The 23,531-nt window shown below is 36.6% G+C and overlaps 1 protein-coding gene and 1 non-coding gene across 13 annotated transcripts in view; one reads left to right on the plus strand and one right to left on the minus strand.

The window, feature by feature from the left end:
- The window catches only part of MYCBP2 (MYC binding protein 2), a 281,569-nt gene that overhangs the window by 16,816 nt on the left and 241,222 nt on the right, over positions 1–23,531 (plus strand). For 11 of the 12 annotated variants that reach the window (XM_074387566.1, XM_074387567.1, XM_074387568.1 and 8 more), the window contains exons 2-3: positions 11,438–11,513; positions 20,983–21,198. In XM_074387566.1, the coding sequence (XP_074243667.1) occupies positions 11,438–11,513; positions 20,983–21,198 (292 nt within the window). Of the gene's footprint in view, positions 1–11,437; positions 11,514–20,982; positions 21,199–23,531 lie in introns of those variants that run through there. The other variant, XM_074387575.1, reaches the window with a different exon arrangement.
- On the minus strand, positions 362–487 carry LOC120365846 (U4atac minor spliceosomal RNA). Its single transcript, XR_005580689.1, has one exon. It is a non-coding gene; the product is annotated as a U4atac minor spliceosomal RNA (small nuclear RNA).

Here is a 23,531-nt window from a genome sequence, read left to right on the forward strand (position 1 = left end):
TCTCTTGATCTCGTGGTCTGCCTACCTTGGCCTCCCAAAGTGCTGGTGTTATAGGCGTGAGCCACTGCGCCTGGCCAATCATAGGCTTTCAAGCAATGTAATGGCAGAGTTAAACTTCCAACTTATAAAGATAATCTGTAGTAGCATTATAGAGGGTGAATGAAAAGGAGCAGATCCCCAAAGCAGGGCTACCTTTAAAGAGGCCATTGCAGTAGTTCTGTAAACTAAATGCTGAGAAAAGGCAATGGGAATATATGGAACAGGGGGATTTAATGATATATTTAGCAGGTGACTAGATCTCAAGTACAAAGATAATAATGACTTTCTTTTTTTTTCTTACCTCAGAAAAATGGGTTTTCATTTTTCTAAGAATTGTACCAAGGTAAAGCAAAGCACTAGTTGATGCAGGTGTGTTGTTTAGGCATTAGCAGTATTGCCCTCACTATGCACTCATTGGACAGTAGCGCAGCCCCAAGAAAAGGGTGGTTTTCATCTAGATAGAAAGGGAGGAAGAGCTAGTTTCTCAAGAGTCCATTCTTGATTTTCTTCTCTCTGAATTTTCTTCTTTGGTTCTCTCAGGCTTATGATTTCAGGTATGCATTTGGCTTCCTGGTCTGTGGTTTGTAGGTAAAACCTCTTTCCTTAAGCTCTAGCCTGTATTTTGAAAAGTCAACTGCTGGGATTCTCTCAGTCCTGCTCAGATACATTATATTCAGTATATTCAATCCTCATGAACTTACTGTCACTAATAAACTGCCTCTTTTCCTGTAGGCCAGTGAAACTGAAGTCTGAGATGGGCTCTTGAGGTTGGCAATAAGAAATTATAATGAACCAACACCCACCCACTCCACCTCCTTTTTCCAGGAGGCAGGGAGAAGTCACATTTCAGTGGGAAAGTGAGGATGCACATGGGAGTATTTAGAAATTGGGGCTTGAAGGCAAAGTCGGAAAGCATTAGCTTAAGGAAGGAGACATAATTAATTTATCTTTTGGACTAGATACCTGTAGCAGATTTTCTTAGTTTCCTAACCATATCCTTTTGGCATCCATTCGCATACTATCTTCTGCAAACATCTATGACTATCTGCCTGAAAAGAAACACGCTTGATCTGTGTGCAGAGCAACCCGCACACACCAGACAGTTAATGCCTTGAGAAACACTTTCCACCAGTGGTGAATGGGGAGTTGGTAGATAAATACCTTTGTCTCAACTGCCTTTAGGATAACTGAGCCACGTTTTCTGCTGTCTACCAGAGTTCTCCACTGATCAAGCTCTAGTTGCCCATCAGGGTAACTGGCTTCATAATATGTCCTTCCTTGACTTCCTTTTCTTCCCTGTTTCACTTTTTGATTTTCCCTACTGATGTTTTTCCTGGGATCACCTCTCAAAATAACTGCTGCACTGAATTCTTGAGTTGAGGTCTACTTCTGGGGAAACCCAAACCAATGTAGACATTTGAATTGGGAATAATAATAAAAATGTGTTTAGTACTTACTGAATACCATACATAATTCTTAAGTATGTCATCATCCAATGGGAGAGGTACTGTTTTTACCCTGTTGTATAAATGGCAGAACTGAGGCACAGAGAGGTTAAAGTAACTTTGCCAAGATCACACTGCTAGTAAATGACAGAGCCTGCATTTGGACCCAAGTCATTTAGCTCTAAATTCTGTACTCTTAGTCTAGTTTGATTTTTTTTTTTCAAATATGCTCAGTTCTTCCCCATTTCCTGCAGACATTTTAGAGAGAGTCTTTTCTTTAAATTTGATAAACATATTCTTGTTACAGTCTTTCCAAGGATCCCACCATCTGAATTCTCTTTGGGTGTTTTTCTGTTGCCTGGTTCTTCTTTTCTCACTCAGGGTGCCTTGTATCTCTGTGTGCCTAGTTATTTGCTCAGTCTCCTTTCTCTTGTGGTTCTCTGAGGCCTGGGATGAATAGATTGGCATTCTCTCCTCACTCATGTTACCCTCCATATTCCCTTACCCTCTTTTTTTTTCTTTAAGCTGCTCTGCCCATTGCCAAGGTAGCTTTATTTATAGCCCTCCCCCTATGTGAAGACTTAGAAATAAGATCAAGAAACTGAAGCTACATATGAGAAATTTATTTGCGTTTCTCCCCTAAATCAAGTTGAATTGTTAAAATCTCTTTCTTATTACTAATTAGCAGTCTAGGTTAAGTAAATAAAAGGTTTCTACTTAGTAATGAGATAACTATTCCTCCCTAATTCATTCACTGATGCTTGAAAATGATGGGAGTATCATTATATTAATTACACAGGAGAATAAGTCGGGCTTCTATAAAAAAGCTTCAGTTTACATAAGGTGCTTGATAGATTGATTTTTAAAAATTGGTCTTGTGTCCAGTGACCTTGATAATTCACTTGTTAATTCTTTATGGATTATTTTGTATTTTCTATAAATGTAATTATGTACAAATAAAAAATGCTTTACTTTTAATTTTTAACCATTGTGAATTTTATTTCATTTGCATCACTTACTAACCTCAAATATAGTGTTAATAGAAGTAGTGATAGTATAAATCCTTGCATTTTCTCCCCATACTTAGTGGAAATATTTAATTTCTCAACATTCAGTATATTTGCATACACTGTTTAAAGTAGGGGTTTTTTTTGTATATAATCTTCATTAGATTAAGTAAAATCTGTTCCTAGTTCACCAAAGAGTTTTATCACTAATGGTTGTTCAGTTTTAAAAATATTTTTTCTGTTTTTATTGAAGTGGATCATATGTTTTGTTCTGTTATTGAATTATGTTGATTTTGTATTATCCTTTCTATATGTTGTTAGACTTAGAAATTATTTTTAGGTAAATTGCTTTTTTTTTTTTTTAAATAGGTAATCACATACCACAAATTCACCCTTTTAAAGTATACAACTTAATAGTTTTCGCTGTTATACAACTAGAACATTTTTGTCACTCTATAAATCCCAGAGCTATTAGCAATCACTTTCTTTTCTCCTTTCTATCAGTTTCTGGCAACTACTACTTCCTGTTTTTATGAATTTGCCTAACTAGACATTACAACTAAATGGAATTATACAATTTGTTACCTTCTGTTGCCATTGTTTCTTTCACTTAGCATGTTTTCAAGGTTCATCCATGTTGTAGCATGAGTGTACTTCATTCTTTTTTCATGGGTAAACAATGTTCTCTTATTTGGAAGTAACACACTTTATATATTCATTAGTTGGTGAGCATTTGAGTTATTTCTCCTTTTTGGCTGTGTAGTATTTTGCTTCTGTGTTCATAGGAAATACTGGTCTGAAATTTTTGTATTTTGAAATTTTTTTTTCAAATTTTGATATCAGAATTATGCCTGTCTTATAAAATGAGTTGGAAAATGTTTCTTCTTTTTGTATTATCTGAAACCGTTAGTCTGAGATTAATAATGTTGGAAAGAACCTACCAGTGAATTTTTAAAGTATTTGGAAGTATTCATCAGGAAAGCCATCTGAACCTAGAGTTTTCTTTGTGGATAGGTTTTGATTAGGGATCTGCTCCCCACCCCCTTTTTAAAAAATATATAGCAGACTATTCATATATTACATTTTTTCCCTTATTCAATGTTGATAAGTTATATTTTTTCAAGGAATTTATCCATTTTATTTGTCAAATTTATGGGCATCATTTGTAGTGATGTCTCCTTTCTTATTTCTCATATTGATAATTTGTGCTTTTACTTTTTTCTGACAATTTTTTCTCTAGGTTTATTATATTTATTTCATTTTATTTAAAAATATTTGTTATATGTTGAATTCACAAATAATTGTACATATTCATGGTGTATAGTATGATATTTTGATACATGTTTGCAAAGTGTAATGATCAAATCAGGACAATTAGCATATTTGTCACCTCAAACATTTATCATTTTATCATTTCTTTGTGTTGAGAACATTCAAAATCCTGTCTTCCAGCTGTTTGAGGTTATATAATATATTGTTGTTTATGATAGTCACCCTGTAGTGCTATATAGCACAAGAACTTACTCCTTCTTTCTAGCTCTGATTTTGCATGCATTAGCCAACCTCTGGCTACTTTCCAACTCTCCTATACTTTTATGAGATCAACTCTTTTAGCTTCCATATATGAGTAAAAACATTGCATATTCATCTTTCTTTGCCTGGCTTGTTTAACTTAAGATAATGTCCTCTAAGCTCATCCATGTTGCTGCATATGACAGAATTTTACTCTTTTTTTAAATCACTAAATAATATTTCATTGTGTATGATCCACATTTTCTGTATCCATTCATCTGCTCATGGAAACTTAAGTTGATTTCATATCTTGGCTATTGTCAATAGGGTAGCAGTGAACATGGGAGTACAGATATCTTTTCAGCATATGGATTTTTTTCCTTTGGCTATATACCCAGTAGTGAAATTGCTGGATCATATGGTAGTTCTGTTTTTAGTTTTTTCAGTAACCTCCCTTCTATTTTCCATAATGGTTGTACTAATTTATGTTCCCATCAACAGTGTATGAGTTCCACTTTCTTTTTTTTTTGTCTTTTTGTTACGTATACTAATCTTTTCAGAGAACCAAGTTTCGGCTCCTTGGTAATCTCTATTGAATGTCAGCTTTCCATTTCATTGGTATCTACTCTTATTTTTATTACCCTTCTACATATTTTGCATTTAATTTGCAGTTTTCTTTCTAGCATCTTGAGTTGTAAGTCTAGATAATTTACTTTCTGAGTTTCGTTTTTTCAATATATGCATTTATGTTTATGCAAAAAGCTATGCATTTTTTTGAAGTACTGCTTTAGTGGCATTCTAGTTTTGTTATGTCATACTGCATTTTCATTTTATGGAAAATATTTTTAAATTTTCATTGTGACTAGTTCTTTGACCCGTACGTTATTTAGAAGTCTTGTTTTTTTGATTGCCAAACATTTGGGAATTTTTTAGTTTTTTTTTTTTTTTTCCTGGTTTAATTTTTCCATGACCAAAGAATTACCTTATGACTCAGTCCTTGGAAATTTGTTGAGACTTGGTTTGTGGTCTGGCATATTATCTATTCTGGTAAATGTTCTATGTGCATTTGAAAAAAAATATGCATTCTACTGTTGTTGGATATGGTTTTATATGTATGTCAGTTAGGTCAGGTTGATTAATCATGTTTTTAAATTCTTCTGTTTCACTGCTGTTTTTGGTCTTTACTTGTTCTATCAGTTACAGAGAGGTTAAAATCTACTCTTTCAATTGTGGATTTGTATTTTCTCACTTTACTCCAGTCAATTTTGCTTTATATATTTTGAAGCTGTGTTTCTAGTTACCTTCCAGTTCAGGATTGTTAGGATTTCCTAATGATTTGACCCTTCTACGATTTAGAAATGCTCTTCTCATTTCTTGTAATACTGTTACCTTAAAAATTACTTTGTCAAATATTAAAATAGCCACAGCAACTTTTTTTGGGAGACTGGAGAGTGTGTTTGAGATATGTCTTTTTCTATCCTTTTAGCATGTATCCTTTTGTTTAAAATTATGATGTTACAGTTATCAAAGGAAGACTTTCCTTCAGTATTTCTTGTAATATTGGTGTCTTGACAGTGAATTATGTTAGCTTTCATGGATCTAAAAACATCTTTATTTTTGTCTTCATTCTTAAGATACTTTTAGAATCCTTTGTGTGAATTATGTCAGCTTTCATGGATCTAAAAGCATCTTTATTTTTGTCTTCATTCTTAAAGGATGCTTTTCATGGTTATATGATTCCAGGTTGCTTTCTTCCACTTCTGACCCCCACCCCTCCACATCACTACCTCCCCTCTGCACCCCCCAGCACTTTTCAACAGAAAGAATGGAAACTATCAATTTTATTGTTCCTTTAAGTGTATCTCTTCTCTGGCTGCTTTAATGATTTTCTCTTTTATGCTTTGCTTTTAGCAGTGTGACCATGCTGTGCCTAGGTATGCCTTTCTTTGTATTTTCTTGCTTAAAATTCCCTGAGTTTCTTGAATCTCTCAGTTGATTTCTTTCTTCAGTTTTAGGAAATTGTCAGTAATTATCTTATCATATATTGCTTTTGTTCCATTCTTTTTTCTCTTTTTCTGGGATTCCAATTATATGAATATGAAACCATTTGACTGTGTCCCACATGTCTCATTCTCTGTTTTGTTTCTTTGTGATTAAATTCTGTTATTTTTATTTTTTGGCCTGTCTGCAAGACTGTGAAACCTGTTTTCCTGTGTCTTACTCAGCTCTTAAAATCATATGACAAATTCTTGCCTGGGCATGGTGGCTCACGCCTGTAATCCCAGCACTTTGGGAGGCTGAGGCGGGCAGATCACGAGATCAAGAGATTGAGATCATCCTGGCCAACATGGTAAAACTCCATCTCTACTAAAAATACAAAAATTAGCTGGGCATGGTGATGTCTGCTTGTAGTCCCAGCTACTCGGAAGGCTGAGGCAGGAGAATTGCTTGAACCTGTGAGGCGGAGGTTGCAGTGAGCCAAGATTGCACCACTGCACTCCAGTCTGGGCAACAGAGCAAGACTCTGTCTCAAAAAAAAAAAAAAAATATGGCAAGTTCTTAATTTCAGATGTTTATTTTTTAGTTTCAGAATGTCCACTTGGTTCTTTTTTTAATATAGATTATGTTGAAAATTGCTAATTGCGTTATTTTATACATTTTGTTAATCACTGCATCTTAGGTATTTGCTTTCTAACTTTAATATCTGAATTTTCTTTGAGTCTGACTGATTTTCTGGTTTTCTCTTGATTATGTGTCGCCACATAGTTTGCCTCTTTTGATATCTCTTAATGTGTTTACTTAGTGTCCCTAAACTAGGCTAACATTGTGTATGAATGAACATGATTTTCTTTCAGTTGATGTGTTTTCTCCCAGAGAGGTTTGCTCTTTGCTGTGTCAGACAGATAGAATGAGGAGTTGATTATCTCCATGCAGTGAGGGATTACATAGACCCCCTCCCACCCCCAACCACTAGGATTCTCTCTTACCACTGGAGACTATAGGAAGTTTTCTCTTCCCTTTTGACCCAGCCTCTCTGTTTTTTGTTTGTTTGTTTGTTTTTGAGATGGAGTCTTGCTCTGTCGCCCAGGTTGGAGTGCAATGGCATGATCTCAGCTCACCACCACCTCTGCCTTCTGGATTGAAGTGATTCATTCTCCTGCCTCAGCTTCCCAAGTTGCTGGGATTATAGGTGTGTACCACCACACCCAACTAATTTTTTGCATTTTTTGTAGAAATGGGGTTTCACCATGTTGGCCAGGCTGGTCTCAAATTCCTGACCTCCAGTTATCCGCCCTCCTCAGCTTTCCAAAGTCCTGGGATTACAGGCATGAGCCACTGCGCCCAGCCTTGACTCAGCCTCTCTATCAATTCCTTCAGTGTTCCATCTCGGAGGAGAAATATCACTGGGGAAGCTGTCTGTCTGTAGATTCTAGTCTGTCATTTCAGTCCATGCAAACGTCTAAAGCACTACCTGTCTCTTGTTTGCTTTATTAGAGTTGCTCTGCTTAAGCCAAGCTCAGTCCTTACTCATGCCCAAACTCTGCAGTTACCCCCATGGAAGAACAAGCCAGTGGTCTCAGCTGCCTCGGAAGCGCTCTTGCACCTCTGGATTTTTAATTCTTTTCATCCTCATTGCTTCCACAGCTTTCTTATGTTGGTTAGTCTAGTCTTCGAAGCAAGTGCGTTGACCTGCCTCCTATCTAATCACTTACTTTAGGGAAGTGGAAGTCAGAAGTTTATCTTTATAAAAAGAAAAGGCAGATAATTTTAGGAGTGCTTATTTTTATAAGCATAGTGATGTTTTGAATAATTTTATCTGTGTTGCATACTCATAGCTTTACAGCATTTTTTTCCTTTCTGATATGAGCCTGTTTATCAAAATATGTCCCAGATCTGGGTGAGCAAACAATGGCCTACAGACCAGTGAGGCCCAATTCTTGTTTTTATGCAGTCTGTGAGCTAAAAATGGTTGCATTTTTAAAAGGTTGAAAAGAAAAAGGAAGCGAATGTTTTGTGACACATGAGAATTATGTGAAATTTGAAAGTTTAATTGTATTATATGCACACTCCTCTCTTTACGTGCTGCCATTCATGCTGTAACCATTGAGTGGTTGCAGCCAAGATCTTGTGGTTCACAAAGTGTGAAATATTTGCTATATGGCCCTTTGCCAAAAAAAAAAAAAAAAAAAGATCACAGGCTCAGGAATTTTTTATTTCTTATTACTAAGCAAAATTAGGCAAAAGATTAAAACCATTGTATTCCAGAAGTTCTGTAACTTTGGATTTATTAAAATTGTAGCATTTTAAAGGATTTAGAAGGAACGTCCATCTCCTTCAGCTCTTTTATTTTGCAAATGAAGAAGCAGATTTCAGTTAAAGAGATTTTAAAATTATGACTACATTTTTGGTATGAAGTATACTCAGTAATAAGCTGATAGAGAAACTATTCATCTACATCACTGAACAATTTGCAAAATTCATTTGTTCTTATATTGTAGAAGTATTTGGTTTTTCTTAAACAGCATCGCTCTTAAGAAAATCTTTTTGGAATTTTTAAAGTAAATGTTTTAAAATAATTATTTAAGGCATGTTAATAGCCTTTCACTTTTATTGTCAGCCGTAATTCTTTCAAATCTCACGGATATGAAATTATTTTTGTGAGAAGACTAAAAGTCTTATAAGGACCAATTCCAGACATTCTTCATTAAGCTTTGATTGATTTAGGATTTAAAGCCCTAAATCATCAGAAATTCCAAGGTAAATTGTTAATATGTAGGACTGGTTTTTAGAGTTTCTCTTTTATATTTCCATCCTCAGATATCATGAAAGGTTTACACTTAGTTCTCAAATATAAAGATGTAATGGTACGATATATTACTAGCACATAGTACTTTTTTATTTTCAAATGTTGAATACAGATTTTGTTTATGTAATTTTCAACTTATTATTGGCTCTTTTAGAAAACCTCTACCTCTACCTCTACAAGCCAAATCAAGAACAACAACACAAAAACACAGTAAAAGTAATTTGTAATTAATTTGAGACTAGCTGGTTCTTTGGATTGTCTGTAGTTAAGAATTGATGGGTTCAGATTCATTAGAATTGTTACAGCCGATTAAATGGCATCATGCCTAGTAAGAAGTATTTTAGGAATGTACGTAAAATCATTTGAACTTTAAAGAAGTTCCGTTAGATAAAACAAACACAAAAATTTAAGTCAGTGATAACTACTCTTTAGGAAATCTCTCTGAATTTGGATTTATATATTCTACTTCTCTGAAAATTGGTTGTAAATAAATCTTGATGCTTTTTTTTTTTTTTTTTGAGAGAGAGTCTTGCACTGTTGCCCGGGCTGGAATGCAGTGACGCAATCTTGGCTCACTGCAACCCCCACCTCCCAGGTTCAAGCAATTCTCCTTGCCTCAGCCTCCCAAGTTGCTGGGATTACAGATGCCTGCCACACCACCTGACTAATTTTTTTATTTCAGTTTTAGTAGGGATGGAGTTTCACTATGTTGGTCTTGAACCTCTGACCTCATGATCTGCCCGCCTCAGCCTCCCAAAGTGCTGGGATTACAGGCATGAGCCACCATGCCTGGCCTAAATCTTGATGCTTTTATAAATTACATAGAAGGGGCTAACCTCTTGCTAGTTATATATCCCTGTTGCTCAAATACCAGATTTCACTCAGGTAATCTTTTAAAATAAAGTCAAGTCATTTTCCTAAACAGTACATGAAGAATACTTACTGTGTTTTATTTATTTATTTGTTTATCTGATGTTTTTTGACCATCCATGATGTTTCACCTTGATGAAGGTGCTGAAAGTACACAGTTGAAATAGACATTCTTCATGCCCTCACAATGCTGGTAGTTGAATAAATTCTATAAGCAGGTATATGTATTTCTGTTTAGCATTTGGCACTGTTAGTCTTTCTTTTTCTCTTTTATGGCATACTATCTTGTGGAAATTTTATCCACATACATGGTTTCCATGACCTCCTTTGCACTAAAATCTGTGCAAAATAATCCCATGCATAACTCCTTAGTGGGCCTTTCTGGTTAGATATCCTTTAACTGTACTCATGTATCAAAACCATAGATATAGATACCTTAGTCCTCTGCCTATTTTAATCTCTGAGTCAGGCATGTAGCTGTAGCACTGAACTTCCTCATTTCTCCCCTTCCTCTCTCCTTCTGTTATGCTTTCTCTTAAAATACTTACTGAGTACTGTATCTTTGGAACTTTTCCGGACAGAGGCTAGAGTAGCATACAAGAAGGACAAGGCCTCTGCATTGTTGTTGGAGCTTATAGCTTGGCAAGAGAGCAATACATTAAACAGTTCCATACATGATTACAGTTATTGGCTGCACAATGAAACACAAATATAAGATGAACTGAGTTACTGGCTGCACAATAAAACACAAATATAAGGGAAACTCATCCAGTGTGGGGAGTTACAATTAAGTGACACTTACGCTGGGACCTCAAAGATAACTAGTAGTTAGCAGAAGATGTGGGAGAGAATTTCAGGCAGAGGGAAAACCTTTGTGAAAGTTGTGATGAAGCTTAACAGGTTCAGACAACTGAAAGAATATCCTTCTGTCTGGAGTATGACAAACCAGGTGGAAAAGAATGCAAAATGAGGCAGGAAGAGGATCTTTTAAACTATGTTGGTGCTTTTGGATTTTATCTTAAGAGAATTGAGAAGATACTGAGTTTTAAATTGGAGAATTATCCACTCAGGCTTGTGTCTTTAAAAGCTGAGTTAGTTCCTATGTGAAGAATGGATTGAAGGGTATGGATGTACAGAAGTGAGTTAAGCTTTTGCAGTGGTCTGGGTCTGAGGTGGTGGTAACCTGTTATTAGCATTGCAGCAGTAAAGTGGGTGTAGACAGATTCAAGAACTGTTTATGAGATCTAATTGACCAGATTTTATGATTATTTTGATTTCAAGAGTGAAACTGAAGAAAATGTCAAGGATAACATTTTCATCTGCTTGTTACTCTTGTCTGTTTGTTGACATTTTGGTATTTTGAAGTCAAACATCTTTAAAATCAAACCCATGCCTTTTTTTCAGCAAACTAACTCCTCCTTCCGACTTCTCTATTTTTATGAATCTCATCCCACTATGGAAAAAATATAAAGTACTTCATTTGATGCCTTTTTAATGTTTTATATAGATTTTTGCAGAGTTCAAATTTTTATTGATTATCATTTAATTATATATTGCTTAGCTGCCCTGTGTTATCTTCTCAATAGCTACTTTATATGTTAGTATCTTACATGTGTAGGTAAAGTATATTGTTTCATATAAAGAAACTTTGCAGGAAAAAGATACAAATATCTATTTTGGAAATATCTGTTTTTGATAGCTTTGTATGTCCTAACATGAACATTCATATTTTTTCCCATTTTTCTTTTAATTTTTAGGAATAAGAAAATTTTAAATAAGAAGAAGTTGAAAAGAAAACAGAAGAGCAAATCAAAAGTGAAGGCAAGAAGCAAGGTAAAGCTGCTGGTAATTTATAAGGAATAGGACTTTTTCATGTGGTGATTTGAATAAAAGTGCCAAGATTTTTTTTTAAAAAGTGTAATTAACAAACCGTTTTGTTCGTATATGCTGAAGTAATTATGTAAAAACCCTTTATGATTTGTTTTCACTTTTAGTTTCATCTTTCTTTTGGGTATTTCTTTCTTTCTTGCCTTTTTAAAAATTTTTGAAATAGGGTCCAGCTCTGTCACCCAGGCTGGAGGGCAGTAGTTTCCTGAGCTCAAGTGATCCTTCCATCTCAGCCTCCTGAGTAGCTGGGGCTATAAGTGTGTGTCACCACACCCAGCTAATTGTTAAATTTTTTGTAGAGACAGGGTCTCACAGTATTGCCCAGGCTGGTCTTGAACTCATGAGCTCAAGCAGTCCTCTCGCCTCAGCCTCCCAAAGTGCTGGGATTGCAGGCGTGAGCCACTGAGCCTGGCCTATTTTGGGGTGTTTCTTGACCAGTAGCGTGGAAGTTAATGTCTGGATGTTGAAAATTATTTGTTATCTTTGATTAGTCCTTTGGGGGAACATACCCACTTCTGTTTTCTTTTTTCAATCTGACTACAGGTACTAGAAACTTGAGTAAAATTAGCTTGTGAATTGGGACTTGGATTTAGGTTCATCATATGCCTTTCTTGTCAGGAATTAGAGAAGCTCAGCGTGTCTGTATTGTTCTGTGCTTCTTTTGACTCCTGGTAGCTGTGCAAAAGAAAAGCCAACATGGAATATTTGAATTAACTGAGACCTTAGAAACCAAGAATCTTTTTTCACCTAATGCAGAGATCTCTATAAAATCCATCTTTTTTTAATTAAACATTTTCAGTGACCAGAGCCTACTTTATATAACAGTCTATTGGAAATCTAGACAGAAGGAAGAAAAGAGTCATAACTATGATTTCTGAATAGCTTTACTTTGAGTTAAAGAAACGGGTTCACTGGGCCTATATAGCAACTGTAGAGGCAATTGTTTCCCACACTTTTAAGTTAGTGTTCTTGCTGGTGTAACTGAGAGAAATCTACTTCAAAGTAGCAAACCTAAAATAAAATGAAAGGTTGGGGAATGGCATTTATTTGGTGGCTCTATTTTGAGACACAGCTGGATCCAGGTATTAAATAATATCACCTGCCAGGCGCAGTGGCTCACGCCTGTAATCCTAGCACTTTGGGAGGCCGAGGCAGGCAAATCATTAGGTCAAGAGATAGAGACCATCCTAGCCAACATGGTGAAACCCCATCTCTACTAAAAATACAAAACTTAGCTGGTCGTGGTGGTGCGTGGCTGTAGTCCCAGCTACTCAGAAGGCTGAGGCAGGAGAATTGCTTGAACCTGGAAGGCGGAGGTTGCAGTGAGCTGAGATCACGACACTGCACTCCACCCTGGCGACAGAGCAAGACTCCATCTCAAATAATAATAATAGTAATAATAATAATGTCAAACCCTTATTTTCAGCTCTTGTTTCTGCCTTCCTCTGTGTGTGGACCTATTACATGTGACTAAGGGGTGAGGCTGCTGGCAGCTCCAATTCCATTTGCTCTGAGCAAGAGGCAATCTCTTCTACTAGTTATAGCAGAAAGTCTTGGGTAGTATTTTTGGTTTACCTGCATCATTTACTTTGGCCACAGAGATATGAGATACTTTGATTAGACTGAGTTATATTTTAAACCCTGAAACAGGTAGTAGGTCAGCACCCTGGTGAGTAGACCACATGGAATCAGAGAGGGGTAGTTATCCTAAGGAACGTGTTTCCAGGCAAGCAGAAAAGTAATGTCTGTTCACTGTATCTCTTCTCATTACTTCTGTTTCTGGGATAGTGGAGGGAAGTGGAGCGCATTCTTAATATACAGAAAACCTTTAACAAATAAAATCATTCAGATTTCAAACCTCTGTCCCTTTCCAACTTTTTGGTGCTGTGTGCAAATCTGAGTATGGAGATCTTGACTATCTTTTAAGTTTTGTTTTGTCTTGTCTTGAGACAGAGTCTTGCTTTGTTGCCCAGGCTGGAGTACAGTGGGGCGCAGTCTTGGCTCCCTGTAGCCTCTGCCTTTGTGATTCAAGAGATTATCTTTGCTCAGCCTCCTGAGTAGCTGGGTTTACATGTGTGGCTAATTTTTCTATTTTTAACAGAGACGAGGTTTCACCATGTTGGTCAGGCAAGTCTCGAACTCCTGATCTCATGATCTGCCCACCTCGGCCTCCCAAAGTGCTGGGATTACAGATGTGAGCCTGCACTGGGGACCTCTTTTAAGTTTTTTTTAAGATTTCTTTGCTGATTTTCCTGAAGTGGTATCCATATATGGTATCCAGGAAGAGATGAGAAGAAGTCATGTCTTTCATTCCCTTCGATTCAGTCTCCAACTAGCTTTGTGCCCTTAGTAATTGAGTTTTTTTCCTCTTACCCTCGGCAATTTTATATCTTCTTTATAGGAGTAGCTTGGGATAACAATGATATAAATAAGTTGATTCATTTATTTCCCAAACATTAATTGCATGCTGAGTATGTGCAGGCATTATGCTGGATGTTTGGGATTCAAAGATGAGTAAGAGGCATTTTTTGCTCATGATGAGCATATAAAGTAGTAAAATGGTGTTGCTAGTTTCCTTGACGTGTATTACTTTTACCAGATTATTTTTCATATACCCTCTTTTTAAAAGTTATTTTTAAAATGCCATTTAGCTGTACTACTTTATATCCTGTATGGCTTTCATCGACCCCTCTATTCTTCTCATCCATCGGTCATCTCTTTTATTTAATTTCCATTTTTCCCAGATGAGATACCAGTCTTTCTTTTTAGAAAAACTGTTAGTCTATAACAAATTACACAAACTTGGTAGTTTAAAATAGCACTAGTTATCTTACAGTTCTGGAAATCTGAAGTCCAAAATAGATCTCATTGAGCTAAAATCAAGGTGTCAGCAAGGCTGTATTCCTTCTGGAGGCTTCTGGAGGGAATCTGTTTTTTTTGCCTTTCCAGTTTCTATAATAGAAGCTGCTAAGAAAACTATCAGTGATGTTGCTTAAGAAAACTCAGCCAACCACCACTGACCACTGATAGTTTTCTGTTGTTTTATCTTCTTCCCTCACTGTCCACCCTCCCTCTTTCACCTTTAAGGATGCTTGTGATTACATTGGCCCATCCACATAATTTGTACATTTCAAAATCCTTAGATTAATCACATATGCAGAGCTTTTGCCAGGTAAGGTAGCATTCACCTGGGTTCTGGGGAATTACGGTCTAGATGTTTTTGGAGGTCTTTACCTACCGTATCTGCCTTGTATATTTGTTGCATTAATCTGACAAAACTCAATCTTGTATGAATCCAGCTGTTTTGTCCCTCCCTGAAGGTGAGTTCCATGTGCTGCCAAAGAGAGTGATACAAGACTTAATTGATAACAGTACATATACATGATCATCAATCTCAAGTAGACCATAGGCAGACTGTCATTTTTTCTGGTCAAGTAGTTCTCTTTTCTTCTGTGATTATTTCAGACCTTTGCCATACTCCTCAAACCTCTGATAAATTCTACTGTCTAGCTTATGACTTCACTTTCTTACAGGAGAAACAATATTTATTACTCAGAAAACTTCCTCAGCACCCTGATCCCAAATGTGTCTCTCTTAGATCAGGCTTCTGAGTAGCTGAGCCTGACATAGAGATTTAAAGTTTGCAGTTCAGTGAGTTTTGAAAGTTAACATTCATGTGGCCGGGCGCAGTGGCTCACGCCTGTAATCCCAGCACTTTGGGAGGCCGAGATGGGTGGATCACGAGATCAAGAGATCAAGAGATCAAGACCATCCTGGTCAACATGGTGAAACCCCGTCTCTACTAAAAATACAAAAAAATTAGCTGGGCATGGTGGTGTGTGCCTGTAATCCCAGCTACTCAGGAGGCTGAGGCAGGAGAATTGCCTGAACCCAGGAGGCGGAGGTTGCAGTGAGCTGAGATCGCGCCATTGCACTCCAGCCTGGGTAACAAGAGCGAAACTCCGTCTCAAAAAAAAAAGAAAGTTAACATTCATGCCTAAAAGCACTACTGCAGTCAAAGTTCAGAACATTTCCATCATCTCTGTCTCAAACAAAAAAAAAAAAAAAAAAAAAAAAGAAAGAAAGGAAGGTAAAAAACAATTCCCGGAGATGATGGAAATGTTCTGAACTTTGATTGCCCAGGCTGAGTGCAGTGGCATGTGATCTCGGCTCACTGCAGCCTCTGTCTCTTGGGTTCAAGCAATTCTCCTGCCTCAGCCTCCTGGCGCCAGCCACGACGTCCAGCTAATTTTTGTATTTTTAGTAGAGATGATATTTCACCATGTTGGCCAGGCTGGTCTCAAACTCCTGACCTCAAGTGATCCACTCACCTCTGCCTCCCAAAGTCCTGGGATTACAGGTGTGAGCCACCACTCCTGGCTGATTTTCTTATCCTCTGCTGATTCCATCCCTCCTTATAACTCTGGCTGTAGACAACCACAGATATATTTTTTGTCACTGTAGATTAGTTTTTATTTTCTAAACCTTCATATAAATGTGATCATCTTGTGAGTACTCTTTTTTTTTTTTTTAATCTGGTGTTTTTCCCTCAGCATAATGCTGCCTTTATATGCATATATATATATATATATATATATATATATACACACACACACACACACATATATGCGTGTGTATGTGTGTGTGTGTTCATTTTTCTTGGATGAATACCAATGAGTGGAATGGTTAGGTGGTTTTTCCTTTGATTTGCCAGAAGGACTCATAAGTCTCACAGGCAGTTTATACTCATGGCTAAGATTTATTTAAACAAAGGATACAGAGCAAGCAGCAGGAAAAAGATATGTGTTTGCAATATATAGGGAGTTATGGCATAGGCTTCCTAGTTCTTCCTTGACTGAGCACACAGAGACATGCTTTCTCTCTGGCTGTAAACTACAATGAAATGTATGTATTGTTTCTGCTCACGTGAGTCTTAGGATTCAAGACTTTTCAGGTTAGGTCACATAGACAAATCCTGTTAAGCAATCAGACTTGGTAAGTAAAACTCAGGTACACATCATAAAACTTGGTTTTTGTAAGTGCAGTACAGTCTGACAGGACAGAGACATGGCCCATTGCTCCATGTGTTTATAACAAAATCATCAGTCACTACCACAAAGAAAACTCTAAACATCTACATTCCCCAAGGTTGGCCAAGGGTCAATCATGGTTTCCTTGGGGAAATACAAGGAGTAGGCAATCACGTCTGCATTGTTAACCTTTTCTTCCAAGGTGGTACAATAAATATATGTTTAGATTTTTAAGAAACCAATAAACTCTTTTCCAAAGTGGTTGTTACAGACTGTAGTCCCACCAGTAGTATATGACCAATCTAGTTACTTCACATCTTTGTAAACACATGGCATTAGCTTTGTAAATTTTGGTCAATCTAGGAGTTTCCCATTGTGGTTTTAGCCTGCTTTTCTTTAATAATCAATGATGTGAAGTCTTTTCATGTACCTTTTGCCATTCCTATTTTTTTTTATGTGAAATATCTGTTCAGATCTTACCTCCTTATTTTTGTGATTGTTTGTCTTATTATTATTGAATTGACAGAGTTTCTCATACATTCTAAATACAACTCTTTTGTCAGATATCTGCATTCCAAATAATTTTCTCTGTTCTGTGGCTTGCTTTTGGGGGAAGAATTGCCATTTTAATGATATTGAATCTTCCAATCCATGAACATGGTATATATCTCCATTTTTTAAAGTCTTTACATTTCACTCAGCAACACTTTTTAGTTTTCAGTGTGTAGGACTTACACATATTTTATTACATTTATTTATAATTATTTTATATTTTTGATGTTATTGTAAATGCAGTTATTTTTGAAAATTTATTTTGTTTTGAGATGATTTCAGTGTGAATGCAGTGTGTATGTGTTTGTGTGCACCTAAGTCTGTGTAATTTTATCACATGTGTAGGTTCATGTGACTCTTACCACAGTCTAGATCAGGCATCCCCACACTACGGCCCGTGGGCCACATGACCCCCCCCATTTATCCGGCCCCCCTGCCGCACTTCAGGAAGGGGCACCTCTTTCATTGGTGGTCAGTGAGAGGAGCACAGTATGTGGTGGCCCTCCAGTGATCTGAGGGACAGTGAACTGGCCCCCTGTGTAAAAGGTTTGGGGACACCTGGTCTAGATAGAAAGCAATTCCATCAGAGGGATTCTCTGTAATATCCTTTATGGCCACAGATATCTTCCTGCCTCACCCTCTCCTTAGCTTCTGGCAACTACTGATCTGCTCAGCATTTATAATTTTGCCATTTTAACAATGTTATTCAGTGGAATCGTGCAGTATATAATTATTTAGGATTGCCTTTTTTTCCCACTTGGCAAAATGTCTTTGAGATTCACACACATTGTTGCATATTGTTTGTTCCTTGCTGAGTAAGCATTTCATGGCTTGTTCAACAACTTACTCATTAAAAGATATCTCGGTTGTTTCTAGCTTTTGTCTTTTTTAAAAGAAAGCTGTTATAAACATTCATGTACTGGTTTTTGTGTGAACATGTTTTTATTTCTCTGGTGTAAATGACCAATTGCTGGGTTATATGGTAAGCACATGTTTAGTTTTGTAAGACATTGCTTTACTTTCTTCCAGAATGGCTATACCATTTTACAGGACCATCAGCATCATATAAGTGACCCAGTTTCTCCTCATCCTCATCAACATTTGGTGTTGCCACTATTTATTTTAGCCATTCTGATAGGTGTGTACTATATCTCATTTTAATTTGCATTTTCCTAGTAGCTAATGAGATTGAAATTCTTTTCTTTTTTTTTTTTTCTATTTGATTGATTTGGTTTTACTCCAGTTCAACTATTTTGCAGTTTCATTTAATTTATCTTATGGGTTTTTTAAAAAATATTGTACTTTAGATTCTGGGGTACATGTGCAGATCATGCAAGATTGCTGCATAGGCACACACATGGCAACATGGCTTGCTACCTCCTTTCCCCCGCCACCTGTATCTGGTATTTCTCCCTATGTTATCCCTCCCCAACCTCCCTACCCTCCACTGTCCCTCCCCTAGTTCCCCAAAACAGATCCCAATGTGTGATGCTCCCCTCCCTGTGTCCATGTGTTCTCATTGTTCAGCACCTGCTTATGAGTGAGAACATGTGGTGGTTGATTTTCTGTTCTTTTGTCAGTTTGTTGAGAATGATGGTTTCCAGATTGATCCATGTCCCTACAAAGGACACAAACTCATCATTTTTTTTTTTTTTTTTTTTTTTTTTGAGACGGAGTTTCGCTCTTGTTACCCAGGCTGGAGTGCAATGGCGCAATCTCGGCTCACCGCAACCTCCGCCTACTGGGTTCAGGCAATTCTCCTGCCTCAGCCTCCTAACTCATCATTTTTTATGACTGCATAGTATTCCATGGTGTATATGTGCCACATTTTCCTTGTCCAGTCTGTCATCGATGGGCATTTGGGTTGGTTCCAGGTCTTTGCTATTGTAAACAGTGCCGCAGTGAACATATGTGTGCATGTGTCTTTATAATAGAATGATTTATAATCCTTTGGATATATATTCAGTAATGGGATTGCTAGGTCAAATGGAATTTCTCTTTCCAGGTCCTTGAGGAATCACCACACTGTCTTCCACAATAGTTGAACTAATTTACACTCCCACCAGCAGTGTAAAAGTGAATTCTTTTCATGTGCTTATTTGCCATTTGTGTATCTTCACAGATGTGTTTATTCCTATCTTTTGCCCATTTGCTAATTGGATTCCTTGTTTGTTTTTACTGTTGACTTTTGGGAATTATTTATATATTCTGAATACTCAACGTTTGTTGGATATGTGGTTTACAAGTATTTTCTCCCAGTCTGTGACTTTAATGCTGTTATTTTAAAAATTACATTGTTCAATTGTTCATTCCTAGTATGTGGATATACTATTCATTTGTATATAATAATCTTATATCCTGTGATTTCGTTAAATCTGCCTACTATTTCTGCTGGCTTTTTTGTAGATTAAGATTCTCTACATTTCTTTTTACAAGTAAAAACATTTCTTTTCTAGAAAATACTTCTTGCCTTTTTTCCTTGGCTTATTGCACTGGAAAGGATATCTGGTACATTGTTGCCGAGTTGCTGAGAGTAGACCTATTTGCCTGGATTACAGTCTTAGTGGGAAAGTATTCAATCTATTACCACATTAGCAACAGTTATTTTATAGCTACCCTTTATCAAGTTGAGGAAATTCCCTTCTATTCCTAACTTAGACTTTTTTTTTTTTTTATCGTGAATTGATACTAGATTTTTGTCAAATGATTTTTCTGTGTGTGTTTGCAGTATCTTATATTTTTTCTCTTAAATTTCTAAATTTTTTCTTACAGTGATTGCTTTTCCAGTGTTGTACCAACATTGTCCTAGGCTTAAACCTCAGTTGTTCATAATGTACTACTTTTTTATATATTGTTGGATTTGAATTGGTAATATTTGTAATATTTCTGAATATTTGGATAAGAGAGATTTGTAATATCTTATGCATGTACTCATAAGTATGTATCATGCCAATTTAGCTTTAATATATTTCTATTTAACAAGAGTATTTTCTTTTGTTTTGTTTTTTCCAATTCTTTATGGAAGAAGAGTTGAATTTTGGGACCAAGTGTTTTTAGTATTTGAGGTATCATTTTGTTAATCTTAGATACTTCCTGGACATGCTCTAATTATTGGAACTTGAATTTGTAAAATGTCTTAAAACAGCTCTTTACAATGTCAGTGTTGATCTTGAAATTGTAGTTGCTGTCTGATAAATAAAGTATTGGGCATAAAAGAGAAATTGTTTAGTCTTAACAAATTACCAAGCATATGATTCTTACTTAGCCTTTATCAATACTAATAGGTGAGAGAGAGCTTAGGGAAGCATATGTCCATAGCCTACACTTTACTTGGCATTACTGTAATTTGAATGAGAACAAAATGAGTTGATGAAAATTAATGAGTTTTTTTTGGGGGGGGGGTCCTAATTTCTGTATAAACTTCTGTATCTACTTTAAAAAGCATTCAAAATGCAGTCTAACATTTGTAGTAGTTCATTGAGACTACAGTATATATGACGTCCCTTAGGAGGAAGTCAAATGAATTTCCTTTGATACAGAACTCTAGCAGTTAAGCTTTGTTGGCTCTATTCCTGTCATGGAGATACAGGAATATTTCTAAGATTTTTACCTATCCTTTTTCAACCCCTGTCAGATTGGTTGGTTATTGCTGCATTACTCAAAAAATAGCAAGTATAGGAAAGGGGACTAGAATTTGAGTCCATAGACTGTCTGTTTTTTACTTAATGTGTCTTCTGCAAGTCAGTTAGCCTGTCTGATCTTTACTTTTATTTAAAATGGGAATTGATGACGGAAAAGAGTGTGAACTTGAAATATTCTGTTTCGTATTTCAGTCTGAAAACTTGGAGAATACAGTAATCATACCAGATATCAAACTACATAGCAATCCTTCTGCTTTCAATATTTACTGTAATGTACGTCATTGCGTTCTGGAATGGCAGAAAAAGGAAATATCGTTGGCGGCTGCATCTAAGAACTCTGTGCAGAGTGGAGAATCAGATAGTGATGAAGAAGAGGAATCCAAAGAGCCCCCTATCAAACTTCCAAAGGTAAGCCACTGAGTTCTGTTAATTTTTAGATGTATAACCTGCAGGTATTTTGGTTACAATACATATATATGCATTGCTAAAGTACCTTGCTTTATGTAAAGTTGTGCACTAAAAATAACACAGCTTATGGGCAAAAGTAGATTTGGAGCAGAAAAGGAAAATTGTACAACTTTATAATGAGGGGCTAACAAAGTCGGTAATTGATAATTCACTGGAAAGCCTAGGAAGGGAGATCATTAGGTTGGAGGCTGTTACAGAGGCAATTAAAAATGTACAAAAGCAGTAGGGTAGAAATGCTGGTAAGTAGAGGCATTGAGCCATGGCCAATGGAAGGAGAGCTCTGAGTCAGTGGGCTGAGAATAAGGTGGGCACAAGAGAAAGCCAAGAGCCCTTGAAAGCTGGGAGGTCCCCCATGCTTGGGATGCAGGTATACATTTTTATTTTTCTTGAAATAGAAGTGCAAAGACTCATAGCTGTGCAGTAGCTGGGCTGAGAGCCTGTCCTTTTTTGCCTAAGCTTAGAATTGTACTCTGGATATTGTGGCTTCCCTTGATTAGGAAAAAAATCACATACAAACCAACTCAACTTCTGCATTATTCTGATACTACTTCCTGATTTACCAGAAGCATATATGCTAGTTGGTATTTCTATAATAGAAATGTGTATTGTAGGCCAGGCATGGTGGCTCACACCTGTAATCCCAGCACTTTGGGAGGCTGAGGTGGGTGGATCACCTGAGGTCAAAAGTTTGAGACCAGCCTGGCCAACGTGGTAAAAGCTCATCTCTACTAAAAATGTAAAAATTATCCAGGCATGGTGGCAGGCACCTATAGTCCCAGCTACTCAGATGGTGAGGCAGGAGAATTGCTTGAACCTGGGAGGTGGAGGTTGCAGTGAACCAAGAGCATGCCATTGCACTGCAGCCTGGGCAGCAGAGTGAGAATGTCTTTGGAAAAAAACAAAAAAAAACAAAAAAAACAGAAATGTGTGTTGTAGAACTATTCTCAGTGTATTCTGTTCTATATAAGTATTGGTATATTTAAAACTAGAAGGTTGTTTTCTATATTTTTTTCTATACAGTAGACATAGTTAATATTTATAACAAAAAATAGGTGAAAATAATAGACATTTTAAAATGGTGCTTTTATATGACTTATACATACTGCTTTTTCTAAACAGAGACATATTCAAAATGATTTTTAAATTATACATGATTTATGTGCTATTGCCTTTTTACTACGCTGATACCTTAAAATTATGCCTTGAAAACTACACTTACGTGCAAGGGATTGCATAAATATTTTTTGTGACTTGGAAATAGCAGCATAAATGGAACCTGGTCTGAGTTCTCTTGCACATTCTGTGGTGGGTATTCCTAGGTGCACCACTATCCTTAATCATGTTGTCAGGTTCTTCTCACCTTATTCTCAGCAGACGGCTTGCTTCATATTTCATAGAGTAATCAAGGTTTTGTGAACTTACTCAGCTTCTTGATCAGCCATCTTCAGATGTCCTTTTTCCTCCTGTTTTAGAGTGGGTCCCTTTTCTTATTTCCTTTATCTGCAGTGTGCTAACTGCACCTTCTCTAATAGCTTCTTTATTTAATCTAAAACAAACATGTTTATCTTTTCTATGGGAGCCCCTAGGTAGAAATTGTAGTCTCTGTAATTTCTTATGCTTAACCGGGAGAGACTGAGATAAAAAACATAGTTAAGTTAGGATGTAAGGCTGCAGGACTTGTATAATTTACTTTTCAGTTAGAATACCAATTCTGTGTATGGGTGAGTCACACTGTATTGTAGTCATTGTGCTATTTATGTTCAGTATTGTGAGAGAAAACAAAAGTCTGGATAAATTTTTTACATAGGTATGCAGATTTTAAATAGTAAACTGTAGTTCAAATTAAATTGCATAAACAAGGACAACGGATTCTTAGGGTGTTTTAAAACATTAGGGAAAATGAGTAGGCATTCTTAAGATAACCTTTTGCAGCATAATTAACAGAGTCAAAGGGGGATCTTTCAAAGAAAATTAAAAGAAGATCAGACAGCCCAAGTGATTAATACTGAATTTCCCACCAAGTACTGACCTCTCTGCAGACAGGGTTAACATGGGTTATGGAGCCAAACTGCTGGGGCTCAAACACTATTAAAATTACTAGCTATGTGACACTGGAAGTTATTTGACATATCCATGCCTCAGTTTTGTCATCTATAAATTGGGGTTGCATCTGCCTCATAGGGTTGTAGTGACAATTTAAATGAATTAATGGATGTTGAGTGCTTGAGAGAACAGTACCTGGCAGAAAAAAGTACTCAGTAAATTATATATAT

The sequence above is a fragment of the Saimiri boliviensis genome, chromosome 16 (assembly GCF_048565385.1).
Source record: "Saimiri boliviensis isolate mSaiBol1 chromosome 16, mSaiBol1.pri, whole genome shotgun sequence".
Classification (NCBI taxonomy): Eukaryota; Metazoa; Chordata; class Mammalia; order Primates; family Cebidae; genus Saimiri; species Saimiri boliviensis.